Genomic DNA, 16,662 nt, shown 5'->3' with positions numbered 1-16,662 from the left:
GACTTTGTCTGATATACAGTAGGGCAGAATGAAACAACTCTTAAAGGACTAACACTTCTCTGCTTCAAAGAGTTAGATCAAAAAACAGACACTCCAGAGATTCCAGGTATACAGGTAGTCCTTGTCTTACAATCATTTGTTTAGTGACTGTTCAAAGTTACAGTGGTACTGAAACAAGTGATTTAAGATTGTTTTTCACAGTTATGACTGTTGCACTATCCCCATGGTTGCGTGATCAGAATGTGGATGGTTGGCAATTAGCATGTATAATATTTATGACAATTGCAGTATCCCAGGATCATGTGATTACCTTTTGCAATCCTCTAACAAGCAAAGTCAATTGGGACGCCAGATTCGTTTAATAACCATGTTACTAACTTAACAATTGCATTGATTCACTTAATAGCTATGGCAAGAAATGTCGTAAAATGGGGAAAAATTACTTAACTGTCTTGCTTAGCAATGGAAATTTTGGATTTACTTCTGGTCGTAAGTCAAAGACTACCTGTATTACTTTATATTGTTGGCTACAGTGACAGAATCTGAAAACCTATCAGAATTTCTCCCTATCTCATTTTATACCAGTCAAAATCAAATCAGGTTATTGATGAGTTTGTTTCTCACGCTTTCTACCTTCTCAGGACTCAGTTTTTGTTTCTCCCCCTTCTTTTTCCAAAGTTCTGTTTTATATTCCTTTACAAGTGAAAATATGAACGTTCCAGTAAAATGTAAAGTAATCTGACCAAATATGCAAATAATCTCGGAAGTCTTCAAAGAAATGCTAAATCCTTCGGGAACTGTGCTATAAGGACTGGTATTTCATTTATGGAAATCTTTAGAACAAATCATTCTTTCAAGTGATTTTCACAGCTTTATTTCTTTACAGAGTAAATGAATACCACTACCTTCTATACTTTCATGTTAAGGTTAATGACGATTATCTTAATAATCTTCCAGAATCTATATATAATTACCAAGTCCCACAAATTTGACCTACCACAGTTTTACTAAGATTTATGGTTATTATGGTCTTTCTAAGTTGATGACTGAAAACTATGACCTTTATACTGTCTTTTGTGGTCACACTGATACTCTGGTTTCTGACCTATTATAGACAAATGATATATTATTTGCAAACTTTGAAGTACATTGTATTTTAAGGTAAAAACAAGGAATGACAGGCTAAATCCATAAATAAGCTATCTCTGGAAGCAACTTTTTAAAATTTTCTGTAGTGTAGATGATATTATGAACAGAATTCTAAAAATATAGCGATGAAACAATTGCAAAAAGGCAATTTTATTTTGGATATTATAAAGTTAAGAAATGCTTGTGCAATGGCAAAATCTCAAATGCAAATCCTATAGGGCAAAGGAGAAATGAATTGCAGCTTGCAAACGGCATGTCCGCAGCAACCAACTAGAGTGGGCATGTCAAACTGCCAGCCCGCAGGCCAGATGCGTCACACCGAAACCACACCCACCCCATTGCCGGCAATGGGGAAAAAATCCCGATATGTCACGCGACGTCACATGACATCGCGAGTTTGACATGTGTGAACTAGAGTATCACTACAGTGTCAGCATGCATAAAGTTGTATCTATGAAACATTCCAGAAGAAAACAGTTCTATTTTCACATTCCTCAAATTAAAAAAGGAAATATATTAAAACTGAATAGGAATCGTTAAAGAGACAAATAGTGCAATGCTTTTCAAATGTCTGTATATTGTGTAACATTCAAAGTAGATGCTACATTATTAATGTGCTCTGAAAGGAGTTACAGTATAACAGTGACAAATCATGCATCATGCATCGTACTGGCATGGGATAATGGGAAATTGGTTTCAGATCAGATTACTATTAGTTTTATAGAGTTCAGTAGAATATGTTACATTTTTTATGAATGGCAATTGAAACATGAACATCAGATAATACTTTCTAGAAATAAATACCTTGATTCAAGAAAAATATGCTTAGAAAATGATAGCAGTATCATTGCATAAACTATAAAACATATTTATATTAAACACAAGATCATAATTGCAAATTACAATTGCCAGTGCTACTACTGCCTAAATTTTACCACCGCTACGATAATAGAACTCCAAGAAAAATATCCTAAATAAACCAGAAAATCCCGTAGCCCTAGACTAAAAGAGTCATCTCTTAACATACAGTGTAAGGTTTATAACAGCCTCTTTAAAGGACAGAAAGGCAGAAGATTTGGCAGAACAGAGCAATTAAGACCAGAGCAATTAAGACCATGAAAGCTTAATCTCACAAAACATGTTCAGACTCAATCATAGTTTCAACTGGAAACCTATGAACATCCTAGACCAAGATAATCCAAAAATAGTAAAATATTCCTGGAAGTTTGGAATTCAGACAACTAGCCATCAATAGACACATGGAGATAAACCACATTTACAGATCATTCAATATATATATATATAATAATAAAGCTAAGGAGGAAACCAAAAAACCCCTATATCTCCTCAGGGATATCAACCCCAGACAAACAAGTACAAAACAATACCCTAATCAATACCATGGCAACATTGACAGGATAAGTTACTGTATATAACATGTAGCAAACCCAACCCTAGCACTGATGACGTTACCTAGTTGGCTAATGAAATGTCTGCAAACAACCAAGCTCACAGAGGTCCCAAGTACTTCATAGATTTTATGGCAGATGATATGTCTGCTGTAAGATGATAATATTGATCTACCTTAGAGGATAGACTAGACTACAATGAGTTTAATACAATCAGTTGAATATGTAATATTTAAAATAATTCAAGGTTGTATAGAAATATATTCAACTGTCATTTTAAAAGGCTGAGCTATATTTTCTTAAAGCTTATGAAGAGGAAATTATCATATTTTTACATTATTATTTTCTAATAATTCTAATAAAAAATTCTTTGTGAACTTATTTTCATTGTGATGTAAGAGATTTGTTTTGTTTTATAATTATCACATTTTCTGCTAATACTGATGTCCAGTAACAGCAAATTACATTCTCTTCTCTTATTAGCTTGTGATGAATGGAAAATTCTTAAAAAACCAAGTCTTCATAGGGATGTGAACAGATTTGGTCATTCTGCAATTGTCAGCAATGGGTAATGTATTTCTCAACATTGGCTAAAAGAAAACACACATATCAGTTGTTTAAAGATGCAGAATTCATGAATAATATGAATTATTGTCTGGTTACCAATATTGAGTTTCCATTTAAATTAAAACTTGTGAAATATGAATACTTTCAGTATTATTAATTTATTTAAATTTAAATATTATCTCATTTGGCCACTTATCTGTTACAAAGAAAGTATAATGATTGAAATGCTCTGTAAAAAGCAATGTATAAATTAGACTGAAATTAAAGTTTAAGATTAAAATCCTAGTACAGGTAGTTCTTGGCTTATGATAACTGAAACTGATATCTGAGTCATTGAGTGGAGCAGTTATTAAGTGAGATGCCCACATGGCCACTTTGTTAAATGATTTTAAACCCAGCTCTCTCAGTTGCAGTCGTTCAGCAGAGAGAACAAAAGAATTGTGTGCCAAAGTAGGGTAGGTGGTTCCCTTCCACGCACAGAAGGGAACTCCTGCACCGGGCTGGAGAAGCAAAGATTGGAGCTCTGCAACCCAGTGAAGGATTTCTCAGCCGTTCCATCCAGGAACAGAAGGAAAGGAAAATCCTTTGGCAAGTGGCAGCAGCTTGCAACCTCTCCCGCCAGCTTTTCCATTTTCTATCTGGGGAAGCTGGCGGGGAAATTGCAAAGGATGGGATGGTCACATGATCGTGGGACTCTTGGGAACCAATAATGTGGTTGTTAAGTACTCAGATCACTATCACATGACCATGGAGGTATATGACATTTTATTGTGTTCAGAAGTTCTTTACAGATCATAAAAGCATTCTTTCTGAGCCATCTTAATTTTGAATGGTCACTATATGAGTGATAGTAAGTTGAGGATTACTTGTCCTACATAAATCGTAGGCAGAATCACATTTATCCTATCCCAAGAACAATTCTGTTTTGGACCAAGATCATTACCTAAAAAAAAAAAATCACATTTTTGGACCTCAGACCCTTTCACTTTTTGAAAGTGGATCACAAAAAACAACTTTACTTATGGGTAAGCATTTCAGACAGGTGAATTCTTGGAGAAGGTGGTTCTGAAGATGCCAAGCTATGATTAAAACCAATGCTTTGAATTGCACTCTGAAACCTGTTAAGGTGCCAAATTCTGAAACAATTGCAGTTTCTGAGTGGAATCTTAAAAGGCATCTCCAGGTAGAGTTTATTGCAGTGGTCCAGGTAAGCATTGATAAAGGCATGAGTCCCCAGTGTGATGTTGACCCATTTATTTTCTGTTGCCTGATCTGAAGACAAATGAGAAGGGCTGTTAATCATAGCTTGTCTGCCTTTTTTTTAATCTCCACATATAGTTTTCCTCTGATCAACTTATTTTTTTATTATTGGAATTACTCTATTCTGTATATATCATATTGAATTGATTTTATATTGATGAAGAAGTTGCTTTGAACCATTGTTTTAACTTAATTTTTTTAAATATTATATTGATCAAGTAATATTGTTCAATTGTGCATCATATATGTTGAAATATGCAAAAATTTTGAGTACGGTGAAAATCATTAGATGAATTTTCTATCTATGTTCTTATATTTAAATAGCCATCTTGTGAAGTTTTAAACTAAAATTATTTTAAATTGATATGCTAAATACCATGTTGCTTTAAGGGAAAAAGAAGACAATCTTGGATAAAACTATGCTCAGGATAATGTTGTTTTATATATATAGAATAATCTGATAAAGGATATAGATCTGAATGAATTTATTTTTATCAGAAAATTACAAAAGTACCTAAATAATGTCATTCTTAATTCTTTTAGAATCTGCCTTTCATATAGTTAGGTATATTACACTTTCTACTTTCTGAGTTTAGTCAAGAGTGAACAGGTTTTGGATCATTATTTGGATTTTTTTTTTACCTGTTTATGGTTTCAGTAATATAAGGCTGTTATTGGAAAAAGAGGATTACCTTTTTAAATCCCATTCTTTCCATTTTTAACTGGCAGGTTTAAATTTTAAGGCTGTATAAAGCTAATTGTAGTCTTTTCATCTGATTTACTTAGTGTTCTTCTGAAAAACAGAAGAATTTATTTGGCAACTAGTTCCCCAGTTTCATAAAATGGTCGTAATGGGTTCAAGGGGCTTACAAAAATGAACTTACTAGCTATAACCTACCTATATCTGTTTAGGACAAGTAATTGTAAAAATATACAGGTGCACCCAAATATATTTTTAAAAGGGATGTAAACAAGGCAGATTCCTGGCTTTGATATCTATTTTTGTAGAAACACAATATTACTTTATTTTATTTGATAGGTCCATGTATATATTTGGAGGCTTTTCAAGCATTTTGTTGAATGACATCCTTGTATACAAACCTCCCAATTGTGAAGCATTCAGAGATGAAGATCTTTGTAAAGCTGCTGGGCCAGGGTTAAGGTGCTTATGGAACAAAAATCACTGTGTATCATGGGAACTTGAACATGATACTAACATTCTTAGGGCAAAATGTCCCAGAAAAATAGGTAAGTAAATTTCCTGTAATTTTGAGAATACACATTAAACTGAATGCAATGAATATATTGCTTGGCTGATTCTGTTATGAGAATGCATTTGGACTACAAAATGTCTGTACAAATATAAGTTACGTGTGTGTGTATGTAGGCTTTTTAATTCTCCAGCACATTTATAAGACAGAACCATCATCATTCTGATTTTTTCTTGAACGTACTTGGTATAATGTTTGTAAAAATACTTATAGAAATCTTTCAAAGATGTCATAAAGGTTTTTGTTTGTTCCCTGATTAATGTTAGCACAAGGAACCAGAGCAAATTCATGAGTGGGCCAATGTGGTGTCTTTATTGCTGATCATATATTTACAAGAATCTTTCCAGTTTAATTGCATTTGCTTGGGAACTGGCAGATAAAGGCTTTAAGATTTTGCCTCTTCTTCCCATGGAGCAACTCCATGGAGCAACTCCAAACTAGACCTCCATGGAGCAACTCCAAACTAGACCTCCTCTTTACTCTGTCTTCTATTCTAGCCCTTCTATTCTACCTGGTGTTTCCACCACAGTAACTCCAATAGAAAAAAGAAATAGGAAATTTGTTAGTAAGCATGTTGTATGATGTTATAGGTTTTGGAAATCTTAAAAAGGAATGATGACCATTATTTAGAAATGATTGCACAGTTTAAGTATAAAGAATGTATGGAGTTCATCTCTTTGACAATTGATGCAAATTCATGTGGAAATTTACATTGCTTTTTCTTTTATTTCAAAAGCTATTCAGTGGTGTAACTTTAAATTATTAAAACATGATATGCCAATTATTAAGATATTTTCTGAAAATAACAGATAATAAAGAGATGAAAAGATAAGAGAAACTGTAAGATGTTGAGATGACATATTGCCAATGCCTTATCAGGATAGGAGAATATAGACTGTTGAGAAAAAGTCTCTTTAGTTTTAGAAGATTTACAAATCAAAGAAAAAAGTACTCAGTTGAATTGAATGCTATACTAAAAGGTGAAATAATGTGAATAACCTTTGAAAAGTAGGCAAGCACAGAATGTAAAAACCACTTTAAAAGGCCAATACAGCTTTTGTGATAAGAGGTTGAAAAGAATGTGAAAATAAATTAAGATGTATTAAATGAATTCTAAATACAGTAATCTTAAAATGTAGGGAATTGAACAAAACTTACAGATGAACTACTCAAATTTCATGCCTAGTGCAGGACTAGAACAAATAGTAGTAGGACTACAACAGCTACCATGTCCTCAGTAGATAACCACCTAGTCTTAAATATGTCCCATAAGAGACAATCCACCAACGCCTGTGGTTTACTCCATTATTGAATAGCTCACAGTTTTAGGAAATGTTTCATGAAACAATCTGCATCTGTTTCCTTTTCACTGAAAATTATTTCTTGTCCTAGTTGTAGAACCTGTGAACACTTCTGCCCTTTTTCTACAAAGCAGCCTTTCAGATTTTGGAAGACATCTATTGTGTCTCCCGTTTTAAAGCTAAACACACCCAATACCTTCAATCATTTTTTTCTTCAGAACTATGTACCATCTTGATTGCCTTCTTTTCAGTGTCTTACTGAATGCAGTAATGCAACGACATGAACAGAATATAATACTAGAGATATATGATCTGACGAACACAAAATTAAGTGTGACTTCTTTTAGTCTTGACACTATAATTCTGTCAATGCAGCCTTTTTTTTTGCAAGAAATCTAGAAATCCACCAAGACACCCAGATCCCTTTTCTGTGCACTACAGAAGGATGGTCCTTCCATTCTATAGCTTTATCTTAATTTTTTTTCCTACCCAAATGTAGGACTTTTCATTTGTTAACCGTTGAAACTCATTTTACCAGATTATGCCCATTATACTAACCTGTTATTGTTGTCCCGAATCTTGTTATTGGTATCTAAGCAGTGGTGTACTATTTTTCTATCTTTGTGAAGACTATAATTTTTTTACCTTCTTTATGTCAACTCTTTTGCTTTTATCCATTTTGAGCAGAATAAAGGCAGAGTTGTTTTGGTTTTGTTTTTTTTAACCTTTCCTAGAATTAAATTGTCATCCCCCCCCCTTTAATGGCTTCTCCATGCCTTCATCAAGGCTGTTTCCATATTCCAGTACAACAGATTATCAACACCATAAAAAAAGCATAGCAGAAAGAGACATTTCTGAAACAGGTAGCTGCTAACTAAGGAAATAAATGAGAGCCTTTCTAAAAGATAAGGATATTACTAGTTATATATTGTTAAGTTTGATAAGGAGCAAAACGTTCATGAACCCAGCTCTGCTTCTAGCATGTTCTTGAGTGCTCTCTGATCAAAGGTAAAGATTTCCTCTGCTTCTGGGGAAAGTCATAATTCTCAAAGGCTCTCTCAGTGCTTTGAATACAATTCATTTCTGATTGCAAGATGTAATGAGTTGGCCTTCCTGACCAAGGCTTGCAGTGTGAAAGACATTCAAAGAGGTGCTCAGTGAATGAATTATCAGTTGCAGAATTGTGGCACAAGGAACTTTTTCCAGGCTTCCTTTTATCAAATACAATAAAGAAAGTTCAGATTAACATAACTTTTCATCATAACACTTTTACCATTTTCAAGGTTCTATTTGGCTGGGTCCTTTGTACCTATATATCTCAGTAGAAAGGCTATTTATCAGTGGGCTTAAAGAATCTTTTTAGCTATCACATCCTGAAGCCAGCAGTCTCTTGATAGCCTGGATAATAGTTTACTGTTTTGGTCCTCTCAGTAGGAAGCTTCATGTTACTACCACCTGTCATTTCTTTCCCTACAGAATAGAGACAGGAATCCATACCTTTGCCGATCCCAGTAGAGTTCTCTATCTCATTAATGAGGCTTGTGAAAGCTCTTTTTCATCCGAGGGTCCAGAAACTTTACCAGCAATGAAACCTTGGAGTCTATTCTGAAGGTCCAGAGCAGGGGTGTCAAACTGCTGGCCCGTGGGCCGGCCATGTCACGCAGAAGCCGCGCCCACCCCATTGCTGGCATTGGCAAAACAGTCCCGATACATTGTGTGATGTCACATGATGTTGCAAGTTTGCCATGTCTGGTCCAGAGAGTAAAACATCTTGATGAGTTTAGGCATGTAACTTTTTCTGTCTTTCCATTTTCTCTATTTCACTTTCTTCCATTTTTCAAGATGCTTCTTGGTACTAATCTCTCCACAAGCGTTTTCTTATTATGGTCAGGAAACAAAAGCAAAATAAAATTAGGCACATATACTACAGGTCACAAGAACAGTTTCCTCTGTTTCTATCTTCTCTGATGAATAACAAGTGTCTCTCCTTTTTCCAAAACTTCTGTTAGTTCCTTCTGTTGCTTCTTCAGTAAGCTGTGTCTTCCTTATGCTGTGGTGACGCAGTGGTTAGAATGTAGTATTGCAGGCCAACCCATAGCCAGGAGTTCAATCCTGACCAGCTCAAGGTTGACTCAGACTTCCATCCTTCCAAGGTTGGTAAAATGAGGACCCAGGTTATTGGGGGCAATAGGCTGACATTGTAAACCTCTCAGACAGCATGTAAAAACTATGGCAGTGGTGGCGAACCTATGGCATGGGTGCCAGAGGCGGCACTCAGAGCCCTCTCTGTTGGCACGCGTGTCACCACCACCACCAGCAGGTCCATCAGGCCGCCGCCCGGAGCAGGAGCCCCACCCAGCACAAAGGAGGCGAAGCGGCCGACTAGCAAGCTTGAGTAGAGGTGGTAGAGCAGAGGTCACCAACCATTGTCGATTGGTGGACTGGAAGAAAAGGGAGTGGGAAGCATTTTACATGTGCGCATGCACACATGGGGCCACGAGCACGCACGCACTGCAAATGGTGCGGGGCTAGTGCTGTGTGATACTCACTAGCCCTGCCCCATTCTTGAATGGTGCAGTGCCTTGTATCTGCACCGTGCAACACGGCGGCAGCCATTTTTTGCACCTTGCAGCACAGTGGCCCATTTTTGCGCCCCTGGTTTTTCTGTACCAGAGGCGGCACTCAGAGGCACCTCCTTGCCCCCCTCCCCCTGAAGGCACCGCAATGCTGATGCGGCCCTGGCACTTTGTGATAAATAAGTGGGTTTTGGGTTGCAGTTTGGGCACTCGGTCTCTAAAAGGTTCGCCGTCACTGAACTATGGTGCTCTAATAAGTCTAAGTGCTATTGCTATTATAGATTCCCTGAAGCTGCCTCAACTAACTAAATCAGTAATAAGCAGTGCTTCAGCCACATATAATAGGCAAACAGCAATATCATTTGCAATCAGCAGTATGGAAATTAGCAGCAGCACTTAAGAATCAAGTAATAGTAGTTAGGAGTAAATAAGATGCATGACTAATACAGGAGGTAAAGACAGTTGATTTTAAAATATATTTAGATTAATGAAGATGCAGCAACCTTTTGTTATTTCATGACTGACTGTATCATTTTCTTTGGTAAACAATTGAAATGATTGCTTCCATTTCAGCTTGAACAGTGCTAGAGATGAATTGTCATGTCTTGATTAATGCTTTAGGACTCATTTTAACATTTATTTTATACTGGGAATTCTTTTGATACGTCAAAGAGATATATTTTTAAATATTTGTAATCCTTGCAACTAATTGTTCTATTATGACTGAATCTTGAGGATGTGGTTAGAATGTGTGAAGACTTTAAGGCCTACATGCTTGTTGTTGTGATTGATTAAATTACTAGAACAACTAGATCAGAACAGGCTGCAAGGTTAAAGGAGTAAATCGTTTTCTTGTGGTATAGGCAAAATTAAGCTCCATATGAAGGAACCCGCACATGACATGGATATTTTGTAGTTATGGAGCAGTGTCAAAATACTTTGTTTCTTAGACAGGGGATTGGGAAAAGGTGGATCTGTGCAAATAATATTAATTATTTGGGCATTTTTCCAGAAGTATTTGGTCAGGATGTTAACTGAAATACTCTGATAGCTTTGGTAGATGATTTACAAATGGATGTTGGGAATATGGTCCTGCTAATTCTTTTGGGCTTCTTGGCAGATTTGTTAATAAATTATTACTATTACGCTTTTTCGTGTCTGGTGATATTGTGCTTTGGATGTGCTCTTTTTAATGGTTAGTGCTATTGTTGTTAGTTGCGAAGTCGTGTCCGACCCATCGCGACCCCATGGACAACGTTCCTCCAGGCCTTCCTGTCCTCTACCATCTTCTGGAGTCCATTTAAGCTCACGCCTACTGCTTCAATGACTCCATCCAGCCATCTCATTCTCTGTCGGGTTAGTCCTATTAAGACCAGCCAAAAGATGGTAGTGAAAGACTGGTGTTCAACATATAGGTCATGGCCTTATGTGACTGTCCACAAGATTACATCTTCTCTGCAAAAAATATTTGGGAAAAGTCATCCATAACTTTCTTTTGTTACCATTAATTCTAAATAATCTGGGCGGTTATGTTATCTAAGTCTGATACTGAGCTAGATAATAAACTGAATATCTAGATAGAAAGTTTTCTTTTTAAATAAGAATAGAAATGTGTGATTGAGAAACAGCCTGTTTTGGAAGAGTTGGTTTCCCCCTCCTTTCAAAGGAAGATGCACGCTCTGGAAATGATCCACAACTGTACCTGGATTTCCAATTGGTGGTTTTAGTAAAGAACGTAATCATTGCAAGAAGAAGAAACCTCAGATTGTGGCTTCTCTTTGGGCTACTTGAGGAATTATGAACTGATATCATAGAAATGCTGGCATGTAAAGAGAGCCAAACTCACCTCACAGGGTTGTTGTTGTGAAAAAAATTAGATGAAGGTATGTTAGATACTGTATGTTTGCGGACTTGAATTATTTGTAAAAATAATAAAGACGGGATATAAATAAATACTTTTTAAAATTTGCACTGATTAGTATAAGGCAAATATGATCAATTTACTTTATGTGAAGGTCACATTATAAAATCATTCTTAAAATAACATGTAATGTCTGTTGGTATATAAATTGGATCCCTTAAAATATTATTATTTTGGGATCAGCATTATTCTGTGGAAGCCATTTATACTGTACATTTTTTGCAGAATTAAAAATTGAGTTTTATTTATTTCACAGTGCCTTTTTGAAGTTTATTCAACAAACATTTGCTATTTATTTGGCCTAGATTTTATTGATGCTTATGAATTTCTACAATGGGTAGAAGAATTGGGTTAATTTTTTATTTTTAAGAAGTTGAAAGAGATTGATGAAATTGATATTAATTATGTATGCAGCATTAGAATATTACAATGAGTTTGGATGTTATGTTTGGTAATAATGAAGGCTGTGTTTAAATAATATGAAATTAGCTTAACTATATCCCTAATTTATATTTCACCTTGAATAGTAACTATTTTCAAATATATGTTTTTCTTAAGCATGCACTTCTTCATTTACTGCCTCTTGAGAAATTAACTTATGAGGAAAGTGATAGTTCAGAATACTGAACTGTGTTCTTTAAGAAAATGTGTTATTGTGTTATGTGTTATTTGATGTGGTGAAGTATAGCATTCTGATAATATTGCTGAACAGCATTTTATATCACAGTTCAGAATTCACAATTCGGTAACTTCAAAGTTAAATTTGTGAAAAATGAATAAATCTTATCTTTAGGCATAGTTGAAATTTATGTTGCAATTGTTTAATATGTATGATTAAAATTTCATATTGCACACTCTAGTGTAGTTAGAACTCTTGAGATGATGCTCCTCTAAAATATATCGTTAAACTCTTTTATGATTGAATGCCTTAATTCAATGCCTTTAATTCCTCAATGGAACTGCATCTACATGGAGGGAAGTGTGTAATGGAGTGCACCAGGGCTCTGTTCTGGGCCCAGTGCTCTTCAACATCTTTTTCTTTTCTTTTTTCAAATTTTATTGATTTTCTAATATAACATTACATATTTGAAAAGCAACGTGGCGGCTGGGTTGTAATAATTCAATTACATACAGATATCATTGGTACAGATTTCAAACTACTACCATAAACATTTCCTCTTCCCCTTAATATATACTGTCCATATGTAAATTAAAACAATTATTATTCTATCAATCACATAAAACATAACTTTCTTACATATATCAATAGTTTTTAGTTTATAAATATTCTAATTGTTTTAACATACAATCTTTTAGAAAACCAATGACCTAATAAATTTTTCCAATTCTAATTTCCACTAATATTTAAACTTAACGTTTGATATTTATCATTCCCAAAATTTTAAATACTCCCAATTCCTCTATCACCATTCCTCACAAAATCTAATGTTCAGAATACACATCTTATCTATTTCTCACCCTCTATAACAATATGATATCCTTATTTTCTGCTAATTTTTGAATTTCTTAAATTAGTGATCAAAATTTCTTTTTATTTCAATATTTAATACTTCCTCTCCCTCTTTGTATCTGCTATCTCATGTTTAAACTAATAATTTTTGTTTTTAACGTTCCATATAGACCTGTTTTTACTTTCATCAATAGGTTTTCAGCTTATCTATATCCTATTCACCTTTACATGATCTTTATACACAAATTTCTTTCTTTATACACAAATCAATATTCAAATTTGGCTATTAATATTTATGCTACTAAGTTTTAATGGCCAAAAACTGTTCTTTATCTCAGTTCATAGCAATGCCTTATATTCAACATATATGTCTTATCTATTTAAATGTATTCTATTTTAAATTTTCATAAGAACGGTCAAAACGCCATTCTTCCTCAGTCTTATTCTAGCTTTCTTTCTTTGCCAAGTCATCTTTCATGTTCTTGTTTTTGGGTCATCAAACCAATCTTCTTTTATTGTCATATATGTTATTTGACAAAACCATCCGGTCACCATTTTTTTGAGAGGACTAGTAGATATGGCAGGTCGTCTCTTTATTTTTCTGTAACGACATGGTCGTTCTGAATTGTTTATCTTCTCTTCCAACTGTTCTTTTTCTGGATCCTCCAATTCCTTCTGATTTACATAGGAAACCTTTTCCTTTTTCCATGTTACCGGTGTCTTTTCTGGATTTTCAAATATCAGTGTTTGTTGAGCAGTTAATTCTTCTCTCATGGTATTTAAATGTTCCACTTTTTCTATTGTATTTTGTATAGATGGTTCTTTAGTTGTGGTCAAAGTTTGAGATTTCATATCCGACCTGCTTTTTGTTCTTTTCTGTAGCCTCTTAATTCTTTATCGGCTGTGATGAGAGTTTGAATAATTGTTTTCAACATTAAAAGAATTTGTTGATCTTTATCCATAAAGAAATTCTGTTCCTGATCTTCTTCCATATTATTTTAAACTAGAGGCTTTACAATTAGGAAATCCAAAAGAAAGAAAAAGTTTTTTTTTCCTGAATAAGAAGCACAGCAGAGCTTTTCACAGCTGTTGTTTCAAAACTTTCAAGGTTGCATATATCTTATCTGTTTTTTGGACTGTCAGCCAAGCCCCTGAAGAATAACAGATTGAGATACCAAGTTTGACCACATGGTGTCGCCTCTACCCTTTAAAGTTTACCTTTGAGTCCCATTTTTTTTTCTCTTCAGTTTTTCTTCTTGTTTGTAAGGAAAAACCCAAATTTTCAACAGAGATAGTAAAAAAAAATATTTCAGTCCACAAGCTTTAGGAAATAAAATTCCAATTGGGATCCAGTTATTTTTTTAACATTTTAAACTCCCCTGGGGAGTCGGTCGCCGCTCTTTCTAGAGGGAGAGCTAAAATCTCCCCTCACCACAGGGGAGAAAATGCTTAGCAGCTTATGCAGGTACAGAAAGTAATTAGGGTGTAAAAGAGGTAAATCTCAGTCTCTTCCGCGCTACTTTAAGGTTGCCTGGTGGAAAGTGTGACTTCGGCTGTCTGCAGCCTAGGGACGAGCCATATTTCTATCGCCGGTCCTTTCGTCCACCAGCTCTAATGGGAGAGTTGCTGCTCTCCCGCGATCCAGCGAGAGCCCTCCTCGCTGGTCGCCTCTTCGGGGCGACTTTCGGCCCTTTTCAGGAGCCCCCAGTGATGCAAAACTGAATGGGGAAGAGAGATCAAGTCTCCCAGCCGTCCATGGTGGCTGCGCGGCAAACCGGAAGTCTGCTCTTCAACATCTTCATCAATGATTTGGATTTGGGGATATATGGGGAACTCATCAAATTTGCACATGACACCAAGCTGGCAGGAATAGCCAACACTCCAGAAGATAGGCTTAAAATACAGAAGGATCTTGACAGACTTGAACATTGGGCACTATCTAACAAAATGAAATTCAGTGGTGAAAAAAGTAAGGTTCTACATTTAGGCAAGAAAAACCAAATGCATTGGTATAATATAGGTGGTACCTTGCTCAATAGTAGTAACTGTGAGAGGGATCTTGGAGTCCTAGTGGACAATCACTTAAATATGAGTCAGCAGTGTGCTGAAGTTGCCAAAAAAGCTAACACATTGCTAAGCTGTATTAACAGAGGGATAGAATCAAGATCACGTGAAGTGTTAATATCACTTTACAATGCCTTGGTAAGGCCACCCTTGGAATGCTGCATCCAGTTTTGGTTACCATGATGTAAAAAAGATGTTGAGACTCTAGAAAGAGTACAGAGAAGAGCAACAAAGATGATTAAGGGACTGAAGGCTAAAACATATAAGGAAGGGTTGTTGCAATTGGGTATGTCTAGTTTAATGAAGAGAAGGACGAGGAGTGACATGATAGCAGTGTTCCAATATCTCAGGGGTTGCCACAAAGAAGATGGAGTCAAGCTACTCTCCAAAGCACATGGACAAGAAGAAATGGATGGAAACTAACCAAAGAGAGAAGCAACGTAGAACTAAGAAGAAATTTCTTGACAGTTAGAACAATTAATCAGTGGAACAACTTGCCTCCAGAAGCTGTGAACGCTCCAACACTGGAAGTTTTTAAGAAGAGACTAGACAGCCATTTGTCTGAAATGGTATAGGATTTCCTGCCTGAGTAGGGGGCTGGACTAGATGACCTCCAAGGTTCCTTCCAACTTTATTATTATTATTATTATTATTATTATTATTATTATTATTATTATTATTATTATTATTATTATTATTATTATTATTATTACTACTACTACTACTACTACTACTACAGATTTTTTAGTTTTTACCTCTAAATATATAACTAGTGAAATGAAATGCTACTAGTCTACATTTTGAAATAATTAATATTATTTTATGATCTAAATATTGCTTAAGTTCATACCAGATGCATAGCCTTTATGTAGTCAGTTTGGTTTTAGTATACATTGATGGAAGAAAGATATTTTAGAGGTATCCATAATCCTGGAATACCATGACCTATAATATTTTATTTTGGGGCTGTTTTGTATAAACTGCTTGCTTCACATCATGCCACAATATTTCAGTTGAATTAAGATTAGAATGTTGACTTGGCCAATCCAAAATGCAAAACAATTTCTTTTTCCGCCCTTCTGATGCAAGTTGTGTTTAGGATGGTTGATGTGCTTTGTGAGCATATAAACTCATTATGGATATTCTAGCAGTCTCCTGGTTACTGTTTTCTACTGTGTTCTGAGTCTTCTTCAGGCACAGGACACACATAGCCACACACACACCCCACAGACACATAAACCCCTGAACATCTTGATTGCCCCTAAATTCTAAAAAAATATTTCCTCAGGTATTAAATAGTACATGTTCTCTAGTCTAGAGAATAGTCAGGGCGATTAAAATGGATTGCTATTTTGGGATCGATAAACTTTGTGAGCAAAGAGAATAAAATCCATCTGAGTTTATAACTGGAGTTCAGCCATGATTATAAGTCTCATACTCTCTTCACTGCCTAAATGCTTTCTCCAATTTTGCTTGTTATCACTTGCTGATAGAGGTATATGGTCTGATCATGTACTAACAGAAAGATTTTTTAAAAGTGTCTTTTTTCTGTGTTGCAGAACATAGTGTGTGAATTCATGTGTACATTCTAAGAGGTCTGCTTTATCGTCAAGGTGCATCCTATGCTTGGTGCAAATTAATATACATAAAATTGTACTGCTCAGTTGTGGGCA

The 16,662-nt window shown here is 35.3% G+C and overlaps 1 protein-coding gene across 1 annotated transcript in view; it reads left to right on the top strand.

Moving 5' to 3' along the window:
• The window catches only part of ATRNL1 (attractin like 1), a 471,655-nt gene that overhangs the window by 76,620 nt on the left and 378,373 nt on the right, over nt 1-16,662 (top strand). The window contains exons 11-12 of the mRNA XM_015815816.1: nt 3,042-3,126; nt 5,425-5,633. Of these exons, the coding sequence (XP_015671302.1) occupies nt 3,042-3,126; nt 5,425-5,633 (294 nt within the window). The remainder of the gene's footprint in view (nt 1-3,041; nt 3,127-5,424; nt 5,634-16,662) is intronic.

Source organism: Protobothrops mucrosquamatus, unplaced genomic scaffold (genome assembly GCF_001527695.2).
Source record: "Protobothrops mucrosquamatus isolate PMUCROS unplaced genomic scaffold, P.Mucros_1.0 scaffold378, whole genome shotgun sequence".
In the NCBI taxonomy this organism is placed as follows: Eukaryota; Metazoa; Chordata; class Lepidosauria; order Squamata; family Viperidae; genus Protobothrops; species Protobothrops mucrosquamatus.
This window is presented reverse-complemented; position numbering and strand designations above follow the sequence as displayed.